Source organism: Amblyraja radiata, chromosome 38, assembly GCF_010909765.2.
Source record: "Amblyraja radiata isolate CabotCenter1 chromosome 38, sAmbRad1.1.pri, whole genome shotgun sequence".
Taxonomy (NCBI): domain Eukaryota; kingdom Metazoa; phylum Chordata; class Chondrichthyes; order Rajiformes; family Rajidae; genus Amblyraja; species Amblyraja radiata.
The window spans coordinates 1,090,834-1,115,388 of record NC_045993.1 but is presented as its reverse complement, the minus strand read 5'-3'; the positions used below and the strand labels follow the sequence as shown (position 1 = coordinate 1,115,388).

Below are 24,555 nucleotides of genomic sequence, written 5' to 3'. Positions count from 1 at the left end.
GACAATAAAGGATTTATACCTTTATACTTTAGCCCACGTTCTGCTCCGTTGCGTACTACATGTCAGCCCATTGCCTTTAGCAGGAGTGGTCTATCTTGCTCCGCTATAGGATCTTTGACTATGAACGGTGTGGTACTTACAGCCTTCCTTTGCATATTCAATCAGGTAACCATCCAGCCCCCCGGGGCCGATCTTCTCCGGCATCCTCCACTTCAGCGTGGTGGTGGTGTCTGTGACATCGTCAACGATCAAGTGTGTCGGCTCGCTGGTGGTACCTGGACAGGTGAAAGCAACGGTCAGCGTCAGGGAGACGCGAGGGGCAGCGGCCGCAGACGAGTGTGCATGCGCAAAGACCAATATCAATGTCAGTTTTATTCGTCACTTGCACATGAAGTGGAAGTGAAATGAATTTGCCAGCGGTGGTGTTACGAGAAAGAACCCACAGAAACACAATACATTTTTTTTAACACAAACATCCACCGCAGCATTCATCACTGTGGTGGCAGCCACACAATTTGGCCAGTCCTCCTCCATTTTCCCCCGTAGTCGGGACCTGGGGAGTCTGGGGAGAGTGTCTGGAGAAAGATGCATGGGTCCTGGTCACGTCTCGTTCCGAATAGCTCCGTGACAAGAGGACTCGTGATTTACGGACTGTTCCTGGGGACACGTTCAGAGACTGACATCGAGTGCTGCTGGAGGGTCATCAACTCGGTGAAAGATGCTCTTTGGTCTGCCTGAGTGTTGTTGACCACCCAGCAGAGCGAGATGTCCGTCGGGGAATGTTGCCGACTGGCCCGCTGCAGACTGCAGGAGTACGTGCTAAGGGACTCACTGAAGCTCGGTGCAGCCAACGCCAAGGCCCGGTGGGGGAGGGCCACAGTCTAGGGTCCTTCCACTGCTGGACTTTAAGGGCAGGGTTTGGTGGAGACCCCCCCCCCCCAAAATAAAGGAAGGGATTCCACGCCAGGCGGGCACATGAGTGGCAAGGGTGGGGGGAACAAAAACATTGGTGTCATTTGTGTAAACAGTGTTGAATGTATGTATAGCCTCCAAGAATGTCAGATAGACTTTTGTAAAGATCATGTGTTGCAAATATTTATTTCTCGAAAAAAAGTATATTTTGAAATTTAAAAAATATATCTTTTTTAAAAGACACCCTGAGCAAAACGCAGAGTGCTGGAGGAACTCAGCGGGTCGGGCAGCATCTGTGGAGGGGAATGGACGGACAATGTTTTGGGTCGGGACTTTTCCTCAAACCTGGACCAAGGCTGGAAAAGGGAGGTGGGGTGGGGAGGAGGGGGTGGGGGGGGGGGGGGGTGGGGGTGACAAAGTCTGGCAAGTGATAGATGGCTACAAAATACAGGAGTAACTCAGCCAGCGTCTCAGGAGAAAATGAGTGGGTGACGTTTTAGGTCGAATCCCTTCTTCCTACCCGAAACATCACCTGTTCCTTTTCTCCACAGATGCTGCCTGACCCACTGAGTTACTCCAGCATGTTGTGATCTGTCTTCAGTGTAAACCAGCATCTGCAGTTCCTTCCTGCACAAGTGATAGGTGGATACAGGGGAGGTTGGGTGATGTGTAGATGGGTGGAGTAAGTGACAAAGGCTGGAGGTGACAGGGCGACAAGCGTGCGTGAGATACGGAGAGGTGAGGAGGAGTGAAATATAAAGTCGGAGGGTGGGAGATGGGTGGAAGGGGACAGGGGGACAGGGGAAGGGGGAGAGAGGGGGATAAAAGGGAAAGGGATTCGGGGAGGGGAGATGAGCGTGGGGAGGAGGATGAGGGTGACTGTGGTAGTGGGAGATGATGGGACAAATGGCAGAGTAGACTTTCTTTACTCACAGGGTGGTGAATCTGCAGGATTATTTGCCACAGGCCGAGTCAGTGGGTATATTTAAGGCAGAGGTAGATAGATTCTTGATTAGTACGGGTGTCTGTTTTAGGGAGAAGGCAGGAGAATGGGGTTAGCCATGATTGAATGGCGGAGAAGACTTGATGGGCTGAATGGCCTAATTCTACTCCTATTCCTTGTGACTTGATGGGCCGAATGGCCTAATTCTGCTCCTATAACCTATGAACTTCTGTAATGGGTATGGTGGCGTGGGACATTACCAGCGATGACCCCTAACCCACCAGAAAGGAAACATCAGGCTATTAAACTTGGCTTGGACAACACATATTCATGTGTGTATATATTTATGTAATGGTATATGGACACACTGATGTGTTCTGTATTCATGTCGTCTATGTTCTGTTGTGCTGAAGTAAAGCAGGAATTTCATTGTCCTATCAGGGACACATGACAATAAACTCTCTTGAATCTTGACCGGTGCCACAGAGCGTTGGGAAAACCCCAGCTCACCGCCAGCCATTGCCGCTGAGAGTGGTCACTCACCGATGGGCATGAAGGTACGTGAGGAGATGCTGGGGGGGCTCAGACCGATACCATTCAGGGCAAACACACGCATCTCGTACTGGCAGCCCTCGATCATCCTGGTGGCCGTGAACTGGGTGGCCTGCAAGGGTTCGAAGTTCAGCTTCATCCATCTCATGCTGGTCTTCTTCTTCCGTTCCAGCAGGTAGCCTGTGGGAGGTGAGGAGGGAGATATCCCCGTCAGACCGGGCAGCGTGACGTGTCGCAGGTTCTCTCCCCACCCTCCCCAACTCTCCATGAGCCACGCCCCTCTTTACAAAACCTGACACTCTCCCTTTAGACTAGTGTGCAGATACAGTGTGGAAACAGGCCCTTCGGCCCACTCAGTCCGTGCCGACCATCGGTCACCCATTCTCACTAGTTCTATGGTTCCCTACTTGTTCATCCATTTCCCCCACACACAAAGTGGGATAACACAGACTGGTGTGAACAGGTGATCGATGGTTGGCATAGACTCGGTGGGCCGAAGGGCCTCTTCCCATGCTGTATCTCTAATCTAAACTAAACACCCGTTCACGCTAGTTCTGTTATCCCACTTTCTCATCTACTTGCGACACACACGGATAATTTACAGAGGGCAACTACCCTACAAACAAGCACTTCTTTGGGTGTGCCACACCTGTACAGGTGTACTGTACCTGTCGCAGGTGTGCTGTACCTGTCGCAGGTGTGCTGTACCTGTCACAGGTGTACTGTACCTGTCGCAGGTGTGCTGTACCTGTCACAGGTGTGCTGTACCTGTCGCAGGTGTGCTGTACCTGTCACAGGTGTACTGTACCTGTCGCAGGTGTGCTGTACCTGTCACAGGTGTACTGTACCTGTCGCAGGTGTGCTGTACCTGTCACAGGTGTACTGTACCTGTCGCAGGTGTGCTGTACCTGTCACAGGTGTGCTGTACCTGTCAGTTGTCCTTGAGACTCTTGAAAGGCGCCCATAAATAAAATGTATTATTATTATTATTATAGAGGTGCAATACCTGTCCTCGGTGTGCTGTACCTGCCCCAGGTGTACTGTACCTGTACCTGGCACAGGTGTACCTTACCTGTCCCATGTGTACCATACCTGTCCCAGGTGTGCTGAAACCTGTACCTCTCCCATGTGTGCTGTACCTGTCAGAGGCTGCCCGCCATCGAACTTGGGGATGTCCCAGGCCGCTGTGCACCAGTCGTCGCCGATGCCGGTGATCTTGACGTTCTCAGGAGCATCAGGAACATCTGCAACGCAAAGAGCCGTGAACAGGGATGCTCACTCCCCACCGCACCAGAACCGCACCAGAACTGCACCAGAACCGCACCAGAACCGCACCAGAACCGCACCAGAACTGCACCAGAACTGCACCAGAACCGCACCAGAACTGCACCAGAACCGCACCAGAACTGCACCAGAACCGCACCAGAACTGCACCAGAACTGTGAGATGCAGGGGTTAGTGGGATTATGCATTAATGTCAGAGACTGCTGGTGATGTAAAACCTTCCGGCTGTTCCCTCCGATCCCTCTATTCCCACTCTTCCCATTGATCCCACTATTCCCATTCATCCCATGTTCCGCAGAAGGGCCACAACCTGAAACATCACTTATTCCTTTTCATCAGAGATGCTGCCTGTCCCGCTGAGTTACTCCAGCATTTTGTGTCTATCTTCGGTGTAAACTTATATATATGCAGTTCCTTCCTACACATCCCACTGTTCCCATTCATATGGTCAAAAGGGATAGAATTAGGCCATTCGGCCCATCAAGTCTACTCCGCCATTCAATCATGGCTGATCTATCTCTCCCTCCTAACCCCATTCTCCTGCCTTCTCCCCATAACCCCTGACCCCCGCACTGATCAAGAATCTATCTATCTCTGCCTTAAATATATCCACTGACTTGTGGCCTCCACAGCCGTCTGTGGCAAAGAATTCCACAGATTCACCACCCTCTGACTAAAGAAACTCCTCCTCATCTCCTTCCTAAAGGAACGTCCTTTAATTCTGAGGCTGTGACCTCTAGTCCTAGACTCTCCCACTAGTGAAAGCTTTGCACTGTTCCCACAGTGTCCACTCATCCCAATGTACCCATCCCCCCCTCCCCACCACCCCACCATTCTGACTGCCCCAATAGACAATAGACAATAGGTGCAGGAGTAGGCCATTCGGCCCTTCGAGCCAGCACCGCCGTTCACTGTGATCATGGCTGATCGTCCCCAATCAGTACCCCGTTCCTGCCTTCTCCCCGTATCCCCTGACTCCGCTATTTTTAAGAGCCCTATCTAGCTCTCTCTTGAAAGCATCCAGAGATCCTGCCTCCACCGCCCTCTGAGGCAGGGAATTCCACACCCTGTCCCTCCCGCCAGACCTACCGACAACTTTGACGAGGATGACAGCCTTGTCCTCCCCGGATGGGTTCCTCACCACGATGTTGTATTTGGCCTCATCCTCCCGCAGCGCTCCCTCCACTATCAAGCTGCTGTGTAATTCCTTGGTCTCGATGCGGCAGCGGCCCTCTGTCTCGGTGAACTCCTGGGTACAGAGGGGACAGGGGGAGTGAGCGAGGGGTCAGGTCCCCCGCACTAGCACAGTCACACCGTGCAGGAAGCAACTGCAGGCGTTGGTTTAAATCGAAGATGGACACAAAGTGCTGGAGTAACTTAGCGGGACAGGGAGCATCTCTGGAGAGAAGGAATGGGTGATGTTTTGGGTCGAGACACTTCTTCAGACTGACCCGCTGAGTTACTCCAGCACTCTGTGAAACATCACCTATCCATGTTCTCCACAAATGCTGCCTGACCCACTGAGTTACTCCAGCACTCTGTGAAACATCACCTATCCATGTTCTCCACAAATGCTGCCTGACCCACTGAGTTATGGTGCAGCAGCATCTATGGAGCTAAGGAAATAGGCAACGTTTCGGGCCGAAACCCTTCTGGAAATAGGCAACGTTTCGGGTCGAAACCCGGAAGGGTTTCGGCCCGAAACGTTGCCTATTTCCTTAGCTCCATAGATGCTGCTGTACCCGCTGAGTTACTCCAGCACTCTGTGAAACGTCACCTATCCATGTTCTCCACAGGTGCTGCCTGACCCGCTGAGTTACTCCAGCACTCTGTGAAACGTCACCTATCCATGTTCTCCACAGATGCTGCCTGACCTGCTGAGTTACTCCAGCACTCTGTGCCTTTTTTTGTAAACTAGCACCTACTGTTCCTTGTTTCTTCATCATTCACCTCATTGATGTGTGTGTAGTGTAGTGTTGCTTCATGGACTGGTTCGGCAATTCCAGAGCCCTGGGACACAAGAGGCTGCAGGGAGTGGTACACTCAGCCCAGTCGATCACAGGCCCAGCCTTCCCCTCCATCGAAAGCATCTACACCAGGCACTGCCTCAAGACGGCAGTGGCATCTATCATCCACACCATCCACCCCCGTACACTAGCACTAACCTACACACACACACACTGGGGGACAATTTACAATTTCACCGATGCCAATTTACCTACAAACCCGCACGTCTTTGGAGTGCGGGAGGAAACCGGAGCGCCCGGAGAAAACCCACGCAGTCACGGGGAGAACGTACAAACTCCGTACAGACAGCACCCGTGGTCGGGAGGGAACCCGGATCTCTGGCGCTGTGAGGCAGCAGCTCTACCCGCTGCACCACCGTACCTTAGATTCTAGAAGGCACCATTTGGAAGGAAACTATTTGCAAAAGGCTCTTTTAGATCTCGTTTTGTCGAAAAGAAAGAGGCCATCGTGCCCGCCTTGTTCTTTGTACAAATTGTTTCAACAAAGCTGTCAATTGAGAGGAGAGAAGCTGAGAGGGAGGGGGAGGAGGGGAAGGGGGCGAGCTTGGGCTGCTCACCTGGTCGGCCTTGAACCAGACAACCTCTGGAGGGGGTTCACCGCTGATGTCCACATCCAAACGCAACTTGTTGCCAGCGACCACAACAATGGTGTTCTGCGACACCACCTTGCCCGTGCAGTCCAGGTGGATCTTCGGAGGTTCTGTGTCGGACGGAGCAGAGAAACAGGGAGAGGAATTACGGAGCGTCACCAGGGAGGAGGAGGAGGCAAGGCTTACAGAGAATATAGGATCAGTATGGGTGGGTACTTGACGTACAGCACTGGCACGATGGGCCGAAGGGCCTGTCGCTCGCACATCTGGGATAGGGAGTCACACAGCAAGCAGGTGAGGGAGGCAAGGTGTGCAGGAAAGAGGGAACGAGAGAATGAAAGTGAAAAGGGAAATAACGTGAACACCTCATGGAGGAAAGAAAAACTTAAAGTGGAAAAGATAAACAAAGAAACATTGGTGGGAACAAGAGAGAGAGATAGAGAGAGAGAGGTGGAGAGAGAGAGAGAGAGAGAGAGAGAGAGAGAGAGAGAGAGAGAGAGAGAGAGAGAGAGAGAGAGAGAGAGAGAGAGAGAGAGAGAGAGAGAGAGAGAGAGAGATGAGAGAGAGAGGAGGAGATAGAGAGGGAGAGGATAGATAGAGGAAGAGAGAGGAGGAGCGAGCTAGGAGAGAGAGGAGTCGGGGAAGTGAGAGGAGGATCGGCGCGTAGAGAGAGGAGAGAGCCGAGAGATCCGCGCTAGATCGCTAGTGCTGGCTAGTCTAGATCTCGTCTCTCGCTCGCTCGTCGTCCTCCTCGTGAACGCTGTGGCCGGCTGGAGCGGCGCGGTGCTCGCCCCGCAGTGCCGAGTGAAAGGGGGAGAGGTGGAGAGAGGAGAGGTTAATGTGGAGTTTAGTTTAGAGATACAGTGCAGAAACAGGTCGTTCGGCCCATCCAGTCCGTGCCGACCAGCGACCCCACGCACTAGGGCCAATTTTCAATTTTTTAACCGAAGCCAATCATCCCACAACCCCGCACATCTTTGGAGAGTGGGAGGAAACAGGAGCACCCGGAGAAAACCCACGTGGTCTACTCTACAGTACCCGTAGTCAGGATTGAACCTGGGTCTCTGGCCATTAGAGGCAGCAGCTCTACCCGCTGCGCCACCGTTCCGTGTGTAAGTGACTGACATACGGCACCAGTGGGGCCCCTTACACCAGGTACAACAATTTGCACGCATGTCAAACAAAAATGCAAAGACAACATTTAAATGAAAGGATTTCAGCACAAGATCTATCACCAATATTGAGAACGTACCTTGTCGGGGAACATAGTCAACTTTAATCTCTGGAAGAAAGAGAGAAAAAATAAAATGGTCAGAAAATGGAAGCATTAGGTTTTATTTTGAGGGCTGAGGCCACTCACCCCTTCAAGCCTGTTCTATCACTGAATGAGATTGTGGATGATCTGGGCTTGATTCCATCCACTCGCTCCAGCTCCCTGTCTCCTTGCCAGTCTCAAATTATCAGTAATATGTGATCCCCCAGCCTGGGCTTCCTGTGGGACAATGTTCCAAACCCACTGCTGAACATGGCGCCCAGTTCATGATCACGTCATAGGAGCAGATTTAGGCCATTCGGCCCATCAAGTCTTCTCCGCCGTTCAATCATGGCTGATCTATCTCTCCCGCCTCATTCATCCCATTCTCCTGCCTTCTCCCCATAACCCCTGACACCGGTACTAATCGAGAATCTATCTATCTCTGCCTTAAAAATATCCACAGCCTTCTGTGGCAAAGAATTCCACAGATTCACCACCCTCTGACTAAAGAAATTCCTCCTCATCTCCTTCATAATGGAACGTCCTTTAATTCTGAGGCTGTGCCCTCTGGTCCTAGACTCTCCCACTAATGGAAACATCCTCCCCACATCTTCTCCTATCCAGGCCCCTCACTATCCGGTAAGATTTCCCACCACGTATGTTTTAGTCCCGGAGTTAAGGAGGAGAGGGGGAAGCGTGGATGCGATCCGTACCCAGGAAGTTGAGCTTGGCCGATATGGAAAGGGCGTAGCCATTTGGGATGAAGGTGTAGTCAGCCTCATCATCTGGAGTGATGTCGTCGATGACCAGTTTATGAATCCTGGGGACAGGAGAAATGCGAGTCAGAGTGAGAGAGAGAGAGGGGGGATTACAGGAGAGAAGAAGTATCCCTGAACTCACCTTGGTGAAGAGAAAACCACACACATTTATCAATACTATAACCAAATAACAATTACAGCACGGAAACAGGCCATCTCGGCCCTACAAGTCCGTGCTGAACACGTATTCTCCCCTAGTCCCATCTACCTTCACTCATACCATAATCCTCCATTCCCTTCTCATCCATATGCCTATCCAATTTATTTTTAAATGATACCAACAAACCAAGCTCATTCCACACCGCTACCACTCTCTGAGTAAAGAAGTTCCCCCTCATGTTACCCCTAAACTTCTGTCCCTTAATTCTGAAGTCATGTCCTCTTGTTTGAATCTTCCCTATTCTCAAAGGGAAAAGCTTTTCCACATCAACTCTGTCTATCCCTCTCATCATTTTAAAGACCTCTATCAAGTCCCCCCTTAACCTTCTGTGCTCCAGAGAATAAAGACCTAACCTATTCAACCTTTCTCTGTAACTTAGTTGTTGAAACCCAGGCAACATCTCCCACAACATCTACAGCCCAGTCCTGATCGTCAAGGCTACCTTGCTCTTTGGGCTTCTAGGAGCAAAAATTAGGCCATTCGGCCCATCAAGACGACCCTGCCATATAATCAAGGTTGATCTTTCTATCCGTCCCAACCCCATTCTCCTGCCTTAAATTCCATTTGGAATATTTTGGAGGACCAAGAAACCAAGAAGAACAAGAACCTTCTCCCCATAAGCCCTGATACCCTTATTAATCAATAATAGATTAATCAGTAATCTATGCCTTAAAAATATCCATTAACTTGGCCTCCACAGGCTTTTGGAGATACAGCACGGAAAACAGGCCCTTCGGCCCACCGGGTCCGTGCCGACCAGCGATCCCCGCACACTAACACTATCCTACACCCACTAGGGACAATTTTACATTTACACCAGGCCAATTAACCTACAAACCTGTACGTGTTTGGAGTGTGGGAGGAAACCGAAGATCTCGGAGAAAACCCACGCAGGTCACAGGGAGAACGTGCAAACTCCGTACAGACAGCGCCCGTAGTCGGGATCGAACCCGGGTCTCCGGCGCTGCATTCGCTGTAAGGCAGCAACTCTACCGCTGCGCTGGCAAAGAATTCCACAGATTCACCGCCCTCTGAGTGAAGAGATTCCACCTCACACAAAGTGTATGGGTGTATGGAACAAGCTGCCAGAGGAGGTAGTTGAGGACTGGGAGCTATCCCAACATTTAAGAAACAGTTAGACAAGGTACATGGATAGGACAGGTTTGGAGGGATATGGACCAAATGCTGGCAGGTGGGACTAGTGTAGCTGGGACACGTTGGGCAAGTTGGACCGGAGGGAGGGCCTGTTTCCACACTGTATCACTCTGTGACTTGATCTCCTTTCTAAAAATACATCCTTTAATTCTGAGGCTGTGCCCTCTAGTCCTAGACTCTCCCACTAGTGGAAACATCCTCTGGAGTCTGGGCTCACCTGCCCTTGTGCGTGATGTGGATGCGTTTGCTGGCAACCACCTCCACGCCGTTCTTCAGCCACTTGCCTGTGACCTTTTCATCGGAGACCTCACACTTAAACACCGCTTGCTCCTGGGCCTTCAGCGTGAGGTCAGCAAAACTCTGCAACACCTCCAGAATCTTGTCTGGAAAACAGAAAAAATGTTTCACCCACTGTGGACATCGCGGGCGGCTCCGTGTCCTTAGTTTAGAGATACAGTGCGGAAACATAGAAACATAGACAATAGGTGCAGGAGTAGAGGCCATTCGGCCCTTCGAGCCTGCACCGCCATTCAATATGATCATGGCTGATCATCCAACTCGGTATCCCGTACCTGCCTTCTCTCCATACCCCCTGATCCCTTTAGCCACAAGGGCCACATCTAACTCCCTCTTAAATATAGCCAATGAACTGTGTGGCCTCAACTACCTTCTGTGGCAGAGAATTCCACAGATTCACCACTCTCTGTGGGAAAAATGTTTTTCTCATCTCAGCCCTAAAAGATTTCCCCCTTTATCCTTAAACTGTGTGGCCCCTTGTTCTGGACTTCCCCAACATCGGGAACAATCTTCCTGCATCTAGCCTGTCCAACCCCTTAAGAATTTTGTAAGTTTCTATAAGAAACCGGACCATCAGTCCACCGAGTCCACGCCCCATACACTAGTTGTATGCTACACTCCAGGGACAATTTGCAGAGGCCAATTAACCTGCAAACCCACACGTCTTTGGAATATGGGAGGAAACCGGAGAAAATCCACGTGGTCAAAGGGAGATGGGCACAAAATGCCGGAGTAACTCAGCGGGACAGGCGGCATCTCCGGAGAGAAGGAATGGGTGACGTTTCGAGACACAGAACGTGCAAACTCCACACAGACAGGACCGGAGGTGAAGGTGGAACCGGTGAGGGGTCAGCTCCACCAGCTACCAAAAGCCACTGCGGGCATCAATTAGTTCACACAGGGGGGTGATTTTAATTCTGACCAGGCCTGGCATCAGAGGAGCGCTGGAAGAACTCAGCTGGTCAGGCAGCATCCGCGGAGTCTGAAGACAGGTCCAGTCCTGAAACGGCGTCTGTCTGTTCCCTCCACAGATGCTGCTGCCTGACCCATTAAGTTTCTCCAGCACTTTGTGTTTTGGTCAAGAGTTCAGCCTTTGTAGTCCTTTGTACTTCCTTGGTGGTGAGGAAGTTAGATGCTGGAACTTAACAATGGCACTTAATGCGAGTGGTTTTTATGGAAGATCAGATACCCAAGCATGGGTTAGACAATAGTCAATAGACAATAGGTGCAGGAGTAGAGGCCATTCGGCCCTTCGAGCCAGCACCGCCATTCAATGTGATCATGGCTGATCATCCCCAATCAGTACCCCGTTCCTGCCTTCTCCCCTATTGTCTATTGTCTATTGACATGCGTGATTCTGTGCGCGTGGAAACTCCACACAGACAGCACCCGAGGTCAGGATTGAATTAAGATGACCTAGAGGAGGTTCACCTGCACCAATTGCCTATTGTCCTTCGACCCTCTCCTCCAGCCTTCCCATACCTTCCACAATCAGGTCAGCATCCGATTCGCCGCCGTTGGTCTTGATCTTGTAGCGCCCTGCATCAGCTTTGGTGACCTCGTTGATGATTAGGAAATGCTTCTTCCCGTCCTTCTTAATGCGAAATCTCAAGGCTTCGTCGCGGGTCAGATCAACTCCATTCTTTGACCTACGAGACAAGATCCAAAGCAGGAGAGGAGGATAGTGTGAGGTTCTGGAAAAGATATGGAACCTTCAAAAAGGTCAAATTGCGTACAGTTTTGGTCTCCTAATCTGAGGAAAGACATTCTTGCCATAGAGGGAGTACAGAGAAGGTTCACCAGACTGATTCCTGGGATGTCAGGACTTTCATATGAAGAAAGACTGGATAGACTCGGCTTGTACTCGCTAGAATTTAGAAGATTGAGGGGGGATCTTATAGAAACTTACAAAATTCTTAAGGTACACAAAATTGCTGGAGAAACTCAGCGGGTGCCGCAGCATCTATGGAGCGAAGGAAATAGGCAACGTTTCGGGTCGAAACCCTTCTTCAGACCTTAAGGGGTTGGACAGGCTAGATGCAGGAAGATTGTTCCCGGTGTTGGGGAAGTCCAGAACAAGAGGTCACAGTTTAAGGATAAGGGGGAAGTATTTTAGGACCGAGATGAGAAAAACATTTTTCACACAGAGAGTGGTGAATCTCTGGAATTCTCTGCCACAGAAGGTAGTTGAGGCCACAGTTCATTGGCTATATTTAAGAGGGAGTTAGATGTGGCCCTTGTGGCTAAAGGGATCAGGGGGTAAGGAGAGAAGGCAGGTACAGGATACTGAGTTGGAAGATCAGCCATGATCATATTGAATGGCGGTGCAGGCTCGAAGGGCCGAATGGCCTCTACTCCTGCACCTAATTTCTATGTTTCTATGTCATGTGATAGGAGAAGAATTAGGCCATTCGGCCCATCAAGACCACATTACAGAGAAACGCGAGGTGTTACATTTTGGGAAGTTTAACGTGGGCAGGACCTACGCAGTGAAAAGGGATCTAGGAGTGAAGGTGCATGGTTCCTTGAAGGTCGAGTCGCAGGTGGATAAGGTGGTCAAAAAGGCTTTTGGCACATTGGCCTTCATCAGTCAGAGTATTGAGAGGTCATATTGCAGTTGTATAAGAGTTTGGTGAGACTGCATTGTGTTCAGTTCTGGGCAACATGTTATAGAAAAGATGTCAAGCTGGAAAGGGCACAGAGAATATTTACAAGGATGTTGCCAGGACTAGAGGGTGTGAGCTATAGGGAGAGGTTGAGTAGGCTGGGTCTCTATTCCTTGGAGCGCAGGAGGATGAGGGTTGATCTTATAGAGGTGTGTAATATCATGAGAGGAATAGATCGGGTAGATGCACAGAGTCTCTTGCCCAAAGCAGGTGAATCGAGGACCAGAGGACATAGGTTTAAGGTGAAGGGGAAAAGGTTTAATAGGAATCTGAGTGGTAGCTTTTTCACACAAAGAGTGGTGGGTGTATGGAACGAGCTGCCAGAGGAGGTAGTTGAGGCTGGGGCTATCCCAACATTTAAGAAACAGTTTGACAGGTACATGGATAGGACAGGTTTGGAGGGATGTGGACCAAATGCTGGCAGGTGGGACTAGTGTAGCTGGGACATGTTGGCCGGTGTGGTCAAGTTGGGCCGAAGGGCCTGTTTCCACGCTGTATCACTCTGTGACTCTCTAAGTCTACTCCGCCATGGCTGGTCTATCTCTCCCTCCTAACCCCATTCTCCTGCCTTCTCCCCACAACCAGCGCCATGTCGGAGATCAGGAACTCCTGGCCCACCTCCCTCTCCCCCATCCCATCTTACTGACACGGTGATATCTCCTCACCAGACGACTACGGCTCCTTCCTCCGACACCACGCAGTCGAACTCCACCCGGTCCTCAACAAAAACGTGTTGGTCGTCCAGAGGCACACTAATCACAACAGGAGGCTCTGAGAAACAGAGAGATCGACATTCAGGGTTTGGACACCATCGAGGCAGGAAACATGTTCCCAGTGTTGGGGGAGTCCAGAACCAGGGGCCACACACACAGTTTAAACATGTAAGATTGTTAAGGGTTTGTACACACTAGAGGCAGGAAACATGTTCCCGATGTTGGGGGAGTCCGGAACCAGGGGCCACACACACAGTTTAAGAATAAGGGGTAAGTAAGCCATTTAGAACGGAGATGAGGAAACACTTTTTCTCAGAGAGAGTGGTGAGTCTGTGGAATTCTCTGCCTCAGAGGGCGGTGGAGGCAGGTTCTCCGGATACTTTCAAGAGAGAGCTAGATAGGGCTCTTAAAGATAGCGGAGTCAGGGGATATGGGGAGAAGGTAGGAACGGGGTACTGATTGGGGATGATCAGCCATGATCACATTGAATGGCGGTGCTGGCTCGAAGGGCCAAATGGCCTACTCCTGCACCTATTGTATATTGTCTATTCCACAATCGGATTCGTGGAGTCTAGATGAATGAGGGGGGACCTCATTGAAACTTACTGAATAGTGAAAGTCCTGGATAGAGTGGATGTGGAGAGGATGTTTCCACTGGTGGGTGAGTCTAGGACCAGAGGGCACAGCCTCAGAATTAAAGAACATACCTTTAGAAAGGAGATGAGATGGAATTTCTTTCATCAGAGGGTGGTGAATCTGTGGAATTCTTTGCCACAGACGGCTGTGGAGGCCACAAGTCAACGGATATTTTTAAGGCGGAGATAGATAGATTCTTGATGAGTGCGGGGTTATGGTGTCAGGAGAAGGCAGGAGGATGGGGTTGAGAGAGGGAGAGATGGATCAGCCATGATTGAATGGTGGAGTCGACTTGATGGGCTGAATGGCCTCATTCTTGTTTCTGAAACCTATGAAGTTATGAAACATGTGTGCCGTGTTAAATTCATCATCTTACAAATGTCCATCCAGTTATTCCTTTAACCTGTAGGGCCAGAGGTCACAGCCTCAGAATTAACGGAGGTTGGTTTAGGAAGGGGATGAGGAGGGATGAGATGAGGAGGAGGAGGAGGAGGTGAAGAGGTTACACTCACCTTTCACAAACAGGTCGGCGGTACATTTATCCTCGCCAATCACACACTCGTACTCTGCATCGTCAGCCAAGGTGCAGTTCTTGATGGTCAGAACCCTCTTGAGGCCGATCATCTCAAAGATGTATCTGTGGAGAAAGGGACAGACAGACGGCCGGTGAGAGACGGACCAGCGAGACCACCTTCCCCGGCTAGATCGCAACCATCGGGTTCCATCCTGACTACGGGTGCTGTCTGTGCGGAGTTTGCAGGTTCTCCCTGCGTGGGATTTCTCCGGGTGCTCCGGTTTGCTCCCACACTCCAAAGACGTGCGGGTTCGTGGGTTAACTGGCTTCGTTAAAAAAAATAGAAAATTGACCCTAGTTTGTGGGATAGTACGGATGATCGATGGTCGGTGTGAACTTGCTGGGCTGAAGGGCCTGTTTCCGTGCTGTATTTCTAAACTAAACTAATAATGAATCGTGAAAGGCCTGGATAGAGCGGATGTGGGGAGGATGTTTCCACTAGTGGGAGAGTCCAGGACCAGAGGTCACAGCCTCAGAATTAAAGGTCGTTCCTTTAGGAAGGAGATGAGGAGGAATTTCTTCAGTCAGAGGGCGGTGAATCTGTGGAATTCTTTGCCACAGACGGCTGTGGAGGCCACAAGTCAGTGGAGATTTTTCTTGAAGGTGGACCAAAATGCTGGAGAAACTCAGCGGGTGCAGCAGCATCTATGGAGCGAAGGAAATAGGCGACGTTTCGGGTCGAGACCCTTCTTCAGACTTTTCCTTGATTAGTGCGGGTGTCAGGGGCTACGGGGAGAAGGCAGGAGAATGGGGTTAGGAGGGAGAGATAGATCAGCCATGATTGGATGGTGGAGTAGACGTGATGGGCTGAATGGCCTAATTCTGCTCCTATCCCTTATGACCCCCTCAAGGAGTGTAACCGTGCCGATATACAAGACTTTGCCTTCCATCACAGTGAGGAGGAGATTCACTGAGATGGATATTCGTGTACATTGTGTTAAGTGTGTGTCTTGGTACTTTTCTTGGTGTGTGACTGCAGAAACAAAATTTCGTTTGAACTTCATTTGAGGTTCAAATGACAATAAACTGTATTGTATTGTATTGTATACCTGCCACTCGGGCGTATCTCCTTGCCGTTCTTCAGCCACTTCACATCCATGTTGGGGTTTCCCAACTCGATACTCATCCGGATCTTCCCTCCCTTGTCCACCTGGTAAGCTGCCTCTAGCTTCTTCGTAAACGCTGAGCAACGGCAACAAGACGGAACAGAAGCAGCAGTTAAACATGGGGGCGGAGGGGGAGGGGGAGAGGGGGGGGGGGGGAGAGAGAGAGGGGGGGGAGGGGGGGGGGGGGGGAGTGGGAAAGAGGGAGAGAGCGAGGGGGAGAGAGGGGGTGAGGGAGAGAACCATGTGAAAGTTTGTGTGAGAGAATGCATGTCTATGTGTGTTTGAGAGTTGGTGTGTTAGTACGAGTGTATGTGTGTATGAGAGTGAGAGAGAGTGTGTGCTTGTCTGTGTCTGTGTGTGGGTGTGAGCACGTGTGTGTGTGTGCATGCGTGTGCATACATGTGAATGTGCATGTATGTGCGCGTGTGCATACATGTGCATGCGTGTGTGCATATATATGCATGCGTGTGTGCATGCATGTGCGTGTGCATACATGTGAATGTGCATGTATGTGTGCGTGTGCATACATGTGCATGCATGTGTGCATATATGTGTGTGTGCGTGTGCATGCATGTGCGTGTGCATGCGTGTGTGCCGTTGCCCCTCCCCGCCGCCCCGTGCCAGTGGCCACTCACACTCGCTCTTCTTCTCCACACGTTTCTTCTTCTTCAGCCGCTTGAGCATTCCCCGCAGGTCAGTGATGCCGTACTGGAACGCAATCTTCTCAAAGTCACACGGCTTGGCGTTCTTCAAAATCTCCCACACGTCAACCTCCTCTGTTGCAGGTGCCACCTCCTTCACATCCCTGCAACAACACGGCATCAATGTACCCGCATCACACACACTCACGCACTCACACTCACACATACTCACACACACTTGCACACTCACACATACTCACATTCACACACAATCACACACACTCACGCACACTTGCACACTCACACACTAACACTCACATTCACACACACACTCACACTCACGCACACGCACACTCACACACACTTGCACACTCACACATACTCACACTCACACTCACGCACTCACACTCACTCATACTCACACACACTTGCACACTCACACTCACGCACTCACACTCACACTCACGCTCATGCACACTCACTTGCACACTTACACATACTCACACTCACATTCACACACACTCACACACACTTGCACACTCACACATACTTACACTCACACACACACTCACGCACAATTGCACACTCACACACTAACACTCACGTTCACACACACACTCACACACACACCCTCACACACACGCACACTCACACACACTCGTGCAAACTCACTCACACTCACTCACACTCACACACTCACTCACACTTACACACCCACTCAAACTTACACACACACTCAAACTCACTCTCTCATGCATGCACTCATATACTCACACACACACACACTCACACACACACACACACACACACTCACACTCACTCACACATGAAAAGAGACAGTGTACACAAGGTGCTGCATTTATATAGCACCTTCCAGTGAGCGGTGCTGAGACACTCCGGACACTGGGCAGGTTGGCCACGGCCACACTCTCACCTCCCACCTACCTTTTCTTGAGAAGGCCACTGAAGTCCAGTTCCCCCGCATCCTCTCCGGCGTCTCCCCTGCGGGTCAAGCAACAGTCTCAGTCAAATGTCCTCCCCAGCACCTCATCCCTCCACAGGTCATAGCAGCAGAGGCAGAGCGAGGCCATTCGGCCCATCCGGTCTACTGCGCCATGGCTGATCGACCCAGCCCCGCTCAACCCCGTTCCCCTGCCTCCTCCGCGGCGTAACCGTTGAATCTCGCCGCGTCACGCCCCCGCGAATGTTTCGGTGACCTGATACGTCAGTCAATGGTGCCAACAGTCGCCGAAAAAATCACCAGGTGGGACAGGCCCTTCAGACTATCTTCTGATCGGACTTTGCTGGCTTTACCTTGCACTAAACGTTATTCCCTTTACCCTGTATCTGTACACTGTGGACGGCTCGATTGTAATCATGTGTTGTCTTTCCGCTGACTGGTTAGCCCGCAACACAAGCTTCTCACTGACAATAAACTAAAGACTGGACTAGTCGCCAAGGTGACGGATGATACTGGTCAACTGGTCAACAGGTAGGTTAGGAGAGTTGAGGAGAGAGAGAGAGAGGGAGAGAGGTGAAAGGAGGGGAAACAGAGAGAGTTAAGGGCCTGTCCCACTTACACAACTTTTTCGGCGACTGCCGGCACCCGCCATAGGTCGCTGCAGCTCGGCAACAATTTAGACACGTTGAAAATCCAGCGTTGACCAGAAAGACGCTACGATTCTTTGGGCAACTCACGGCCATACAGGCGACACCCTGGTGACATGTGGCGGGGTACATGAAGCCTGGACGGTCGTGACCCCTCCAGGACAAGGGGGGTCACACAGTTTAAGGATAAGGGGGAAATCTTTTAGGACCAAGATGAGAAAAGAAAAATTCACACAGAGAGTGGTGAATCTGTGGAATTCTCTGCCACAGAAGGTAGTTGAGGCCACACAGTTCATTGGCTATATTTAAGAGGGAGTTAGATGTGGCCCTTGTGGCTAAAGGGATCAGGGGGTATGGAGAGAAGGCAGGTACAGGATACTGAGTGGGATGATCAGCCATGTTAAAAGAGCAGTAACCACAGGGTGACATCTCCTCTGGTTTCCTGCAGGAAACTGAAGCAGTTTGCACAAGACTACTGCTCAAGACTATCAGGAGGATGTGAAGAAATGTAACTGATAGATAGCAATTTGAGGAACTTATACCTGAGGTCGGATAAAACAAATAACAATGATGGCAGGACAATCTAATTGCACTCCAGCCCCTTTCTTGCATATTATATGCCACGGCAGAAATGCATACATGCTTTGAACCCCTACTGCAGAGACATAGAAAGAAAGTTAAGGTTAATCTGAGGAAAGACATTCTTGCCATAGAGGGAGTACAGAGAAGGTTCACCAGACTGATTCCTGGGATGTCAGGACTTTCATATGAAGAAAGACTGGATAGACTCGGCTTGTACTCGCTAGAATTTAGAAGATTGAGGGGGGATCTTATAGAAACTTACAACATTCTTAAGGGGTTGGACAGGCTTGATGCAGGAAGATTGTTCCCGATGTTGGGGAAGTCCAGAACAAGGGGTCACACATTTTAAGGATAAGAGGGAAATCTTTTACGACCGAGATGAGAAAAAAAAATTTCACAGAGAGAGTGGTGAATCTGTGGAATTCTCTGCCACAGAAGGTAGTTGAGGCCACACAGTTCATTGGCTATATTTAAGAGGGAGTTAGATGTGGCCCTTGTGGCTAAAGGGATCAGGGGGTATGGAGAGAAGGCAGGTACGGGATACTGAGTTGGATGATCAGCCATGATCATATTGAATGGCGGTGCTGGCTTGAAGGGCCGAATGGCCTCTACTCCTGCACCTATTGTCTATGTTTCTATGTGAGTAGTCGCCCAAAGAGTCGTACCTTGTTCTGGTCGCCGCTGGATTTTCAACATGTTGAACATTTTCCTGTAACGGCCTACGACAGGTGCCGACAGTCGCCGAAAAAGTCTCGAAGGTGGGACAGGTCAGGCTCGTAACGAGGTCAGAGGAGAGGCAAAGTGGAAAACGGAGAGAGTACTTACGTTCTCTTGAATGATGTCAGGAGATCGTCTGTTGCCGCCTCCGTAGCTGCGGAGAGATGAAGGATACCTTTAGAGAGATGGCACTGGCTGGTCAGAGGCAGGTCGCAGCGATTTACACCGGCCCAATGGGAAAGTCGTCGAATCTCGATGGATTCGCACAGGGCAGGGCCTCAGAATGAGATATCGTCACAGATATCACTCGCCAGACATCGAGGTCGCGGGGGAACGGTGACAGGCGAGAAGAACAACAGCAAAAATTCACTCCTCCTCTTGTTTGAGAAGAAATGCAGATGCTGGAAAATCGAAGGTAGACAAAAATGCTGGAGAAACTCAGCGGGTGCAGCAGCAGCTGTGGAGCGAAGGAAATAGGCAACGTTTCGGGCCGAAACCCGGAAGGGTTTCGGCCCGAAACGTTGCCTATTTCCTATAGTGGTGATTGTTCAACTCTTTGTATGGAGCGAAGGAAACGTTGCCTATTTCCTATAGTGGTGATTGTTCAACTCTTTGCATGGAGCGAAGGAAACGTTGCCTATTTCCTTTGCTCCATAGATGCTGCTGCACCCGCTGAGTTTCTCCAGCACTTTTGTCTACTTTCGCTCCTCCTCTTGTCCTCTAGTTTAGAGATACAGCGGGGAAACAGGCCCTTCGGCCCTCTGGGCCCGCGCCAACCAGCGATCCCTGCACACTAACACTATCCTACACACACTAGGGACAATTTATACCTATCCCAAGCCAATTAACCCACATACCTGCACGTCTTTGGAGTGTGGGAGGAAACCAGAGCACCCGGAGGAAATCCACACAGGTCACGTGCAAACTCCGTACAGACAGCACCTGTGGTCGTGATTGAACCCGGGTCTGTGGTGTGTGAGGCAGCAGCTCTACCCGCTGCGCCACCGTGCCGATTCTCTCCTTATCCGACCAGTCTTCACCTCTTGCCTTTGTCACTGACTGCGCCCAATCACCCACCTCCCTCCCCCTGTATCCACCTATCACTCTCCAGGCTCTGTCTGCCTCCCTCCACTTATCCCCCTTTCCCAGCTTTCTCCCCACCCCCCCGACACTCCGTCAGTCTGAGGAAGGGTCCCAACCCGAAACGTTGCCTGTACAATCCCTCCACAGATGCTGCCTGAGCCGCAGTTGCCCCAGTATCCCCTCCCTCCATCCCCACACCCCCTCTGTCCAATGACCCATCATTGACCACACCACCCCCTGCCCTCTGACCCCCCACTGACCACACCTCCCCTGCCCTCTGACCCACCACTGACCACACCCCCTGCCCTCTGACCCCCCACTGACCACACACCCCCTGCCCTCTGACCCCCAACTGACCACACACCCCCTGCCCTCTGACCCCCCACTGACCACACCCCCCCTGCCCTCTGACCCCCCACTGACCACACACCCCCTGCCCTCTGACCCCCCACTGACCACACACCCCTGCCCTCTGACCCCTCACTGACCACACCCCCCCTGCCCACGCCCCCCGTTCACTGACCCCCCCCCCGCTGACCACACCACCCCCTGCCCTCTGACCCCCCACTGACCACACACCCCCTGCCCTCTGAACCCCACTGACCACACACCCCCTGCCCTCTGACCCCCTACTGATCACACACCCCCTGCCCTCTGACCCCCCACTGACCACACACCCCCTGCCCTCTGACCCCCTACTGACCACACCACCCTCTGCCCACTTGACCCATCACTGACCAGGGGCACGAGACACAACCAGCTCCCTACCTTCCACGTCGATGTTGAAGGCTGCGCTGTCAAACTGATCCTTGGAGGTCACCTCACACCTGTAGGCACCTGCGGTGGTCTTGTCCGCCTTGACGATCTTCATCTCATAGGTGTACACCTGTGGACAGGGAGACTTCATCCGCACCGTACCTCACCTCACCCACCATCACCCCACCACAACCAGACAGCTGTCCTGAACCACTGTCCACCTCGCCGGTGACCCTCGGACTATCCTTGACCAGACTTTGCTGGCAGTGGATATATTTAAGGCAGAGATAGATAGATTCTTGATTAGTGCGGGTGTCAGAGGTTATGGGGAGAAGGCAGGAGAATGGGGTTAGGAGGGAGAGATAGATCGGCTTTGATAGAATGACATAGACTTGATGGACCGAATGGCCTACTACTGCTCCTATCACATGATCTAATAGAAACATTGAAAATAGGTGCTGGAGTAGGCCATTCGGCCCTTCGAGCCAGCACCGCCATTCAATGTGATCATGGCTGATCATCCACAATCAGTACCCCGTTCCTGCTTTCTCCCCATATCCCTTGATTCCGTTAGCCTGAAGAGCCCTATCTAATTCTCTCTTGAAAACATCCAGTGAATTGGCCTCCACTGCCTTCTGTGGCAGAGAATTCCACAGATTCTCAACTCTCTGGGTGAAAAAGGTTTTCCTCATCTCAGTACCACTTATTCTTCAACTGTTTGACCCCTGGTTCTGGACTCCCCCAACTTCGGGAACATTTTCCCTGCATCTAGCCTGTCCAATCCCTTAAGAATTTTATATGCTTCTATAAGATCCCCTCTCATCCCTTCTTATGACCTGAGGCATCTGTGTCTCACCTTGGTCTTGCTGTCGAACTCCTCCTTGAACTGGTACACACTGCCCGCCTTGCTCTTCAGATCCAGCCACTTGCCCTTGATCCACTTGATGCTCGGCTTCTTCACCAGGGCAGACGCATCCACCTTGGCGATCAGAGTGAGCGCTTCCCCTGCCGACCAAAGACAATACTCCTTCAGTCACCAGTCCCTTAGTCCAGACACAGAGTGCTGGAGTAACTCAGCGGGTCAGGCAGCATCTGTGGAGAACATGGATAGGTGACGTTACAGGCCTGGACCATTCTTCAGACCAAGTCGACCATGTAAAACGTCACCCATCCATGTTCTCCACAGATGCTGCCTGACCCGCTGAGTTTTCAGTTTTAGTTACAGAGAGAGAGCATGGAAACAGGCCCTTCGGCCCACCAAGTCCACGCTGACCAGCGATCCCCGCACATTAACACTATCCCACACACACACACACTAGGGGCAATTTTCATTTATAGCAAAGCCAATTAACCTACAAACCTGTACGCCTTTGGAGTGTGGCAGGAAACCAGAGCATCCGGAGAAAACCCACGCAGGTCACAGGGAGAACGTTCAAACTCCACACAGGCAGCGCCCGTAGTCAGGATCGAACCCGGGTCTCTGGCGCTGTGAGGCAGCAGCTCTACCCGCTGCGCCACCGTGTCAGAAGGGTCTTTGGGCTGCATCCACGGCAACAGAGATGACCAGAAGCTCTGGCTAAGATAGCGAAATAAGTAATAGAACGGAACTGCAAGTGCAATTACAAAGTGCTGGAGTACTCTCCACTCTCCTCTCGTGAATGGCCGGGTAGACTCGATGGGCTGAACGGCCTAATTATACTCCTCTCACTTATCACCTCATGATCTTATGATTTGGGGAGCGGATGGCTGCAGATTGCCACCCTCCGCCCCACTCGAGGCTTGGGCCCTCCAGCACACGTTGACCCCAACACTCACCCAAGGTAGACAATGTGCTGGAGAAACTCAGTGGGTGCAGCAGCATCTATGGAGCGAAGGAAATAGGTAACGTTTCGGGCCGAAACCCTTCTGGAAATAGGCAACGTTTCGGGCCGAAACCCTTCTGGAAATAGGCAACGTTTCGGGCCGAAACCCTTCTGGAAATAGGCAACGTTTCGGGCCAAAACCCTTCCGGGTTTCGGCCCGAAACGTTGCTTATTTCCTTTGCTCCATAGATGCTGCTGCACCCGCTGAGTTTCTCCAGCACCTTTGTCTACCTTCGATTTTCCAGCATCTGCAGCTCCTTCTTAAACACACGGTACTCACCCATTTGCACGCACAGCGTATCTGGGGGCTTCATGGTGAAGATGCCGGTGAGTTGTTGCTGTTGGGCCTGACCTGCCGCATCTGTGAACAACAAACAGTGAGTGAGTTCAGAATTACATTTCGCATTCGTGTAACCAACCAACACAGCCCGCTCAATACACCATGCTTTAAAAATATTCACGTTCTGGAATGGTAGGAGCGAACTGCAGACGCTAGCTTATCTACTCATTAGTTCCAGGAGCACAATTAGTCCATTCGGCCCATCAAGTCCATTCGGCCCATCTCTCCCTCCTAACCCCATTTTCCTGCCTTCTCCCCATAACCCCTGATTATGACACAGGTGTTTAGAGGCTTTTAGACAGGCAGAGGAGATTTATTTAATGTGGTATCATGCCTAGTACAGATATTGTGGGCCGAATGGCCTGTTCCTGTGCTGTACTGTACTATTCTGAGCTCCATGAAGAATTCAGAGACACAGCATGGGAGCAGGCCCTTCAGCCCGCAAAGTCTATGCTGACCTTCGATCACCCGATCGATGTTCTACGTTCCGTGTTGTATGTTCTATGAGCAGGTTGCATGTTGTATGAAGGGGTGCTCCACACCCCCCCCCCCCCCCCCCCCCACACAGAACGCCACACACACTGCTCCACTTGTCTCACAGCTGATAAAGTCTATTTAAATGTAAATTGAAAGATTATGCCAATTCTTTGCCCTCCAAACGTGAATGGCAATGAGCAGCAGCTCAGGCTGTCCCTGAACTGAGACCAGTTCCCACGAATAAAGCAGTGAGACTGAAGTGTAACCAGCCTCTGTACAAATATACACCCAGCCTCTCTATTACGCTTGGAAGCAAACTGATGACAGAATCAGAGGGAGTACAGAGAAGGTTCACCAGACTGATTCCTGGGATGTCAGGACTTTCATATGAAGAAAGACTGGATAGACTCGGCTTGTACTCACTAGAATTTAGAAGATTGAGGGGGGATCTTATAGAAACTTACAAAATTCTTAAGAGGTTGGACAGGCTAGATGCAGGAAGATTGTTCCCGATGTTGGGGAAGTCCAGATCAAGGGGTCACAGTTTAAGGATAAGGGGGAAATCTTTTACGACCGAGATGAGAAAAACATTTTTTTTCAAACACAGAGTGGTAAATCTGTGGAATTCTCTGCCACAGAAGGTAGTTGAGGCCACAGTTCATTGGCTATATTTAAGAGGGAGTTAGATGTGACCCTTGTGGCTAAAAGGATCAGGGGGTATGGAGAGAAGGCAGGTACAGGATACTGAGTTGGATGATCAGCCATGATCATATTGAATGGCGGTGCAGGCTCGAAGGGCCG

The 24,555-nt window shown here is 51.1% G+C and overlaps 1 protein-coding gene across 3 annotated transcripts in view; it reads right to left on the bottom strand.

The window, feature by feature from the left end:
- Nucleotides 1-24,555, bottom strand: part of mybpc2 (myosin binding protein C2) — a 54,657-nt gene that overhangs the window by 20,661 nt on the left and 9,441 nt on the right. For all 3 annotated transcript variants that reach the window (XM_033013039.1, XM_033013040.1, XM_033013041.1), the window contains 18 exons: nt 23,218-23,298; nt 21,932-22,080; nt 21,088-21,205; nt 19,345-19,390; nt 17,275-17,331; nt 16,324-16,493; nt 15,632-15,764; nt 14,521-14,645; nt 13,325-13,430; nt 11,476-11,642; nt 9,914-10,079; nt 8,277-8,383; nt 7,561-7,590; nt 6,276-6,418; nt 4,781-4,940; nt 3,547-3,651; nt 2,399-2,587; nt 141-275 (listed from right to left, as the gene is read on the bottom strand). In XM_033013039.1, the coding sequence (XP_032868930.1) occupies nt 141-275; nt 2,399-2,587; nt 3,547-3,651; nt 4,781-4,940; nt 6,276-6,418; nt 7,561-7,590; nt 8,277-8,383; nt 9,914-10,079; nt 11,476-11,642; nt 13,325-13,430; nt 14,521-14,645; nt 15,632-15,764; nt 16,324-16,493; nt 17,275-17,331; nt 19,345-19,390; nt 21,088-21,205; nt 21,932-22,080; nt 23,218-23,298 (2,187 nt within the window). The remainder of the gene's footprint in view (nt 1-140; nt 276-2,398; nt 2,588-3,546; nt 3,652-4,780; nt 4,941-6,275; nt 6,419-7,560; nt 7,591-8,276; nt 8,384-9,913; nt 10,080-11,475; nt 11,643-13,324; nt 13,431-14,520; nt 14,646-15,631; nt 15,765-16,323; nt 16,494-17,274; nt 17,332-19,344; nt 19,391-21,087; nt 21,206-21,931; nt 22,081-23,217; nt 23,299-24,555) is intronic.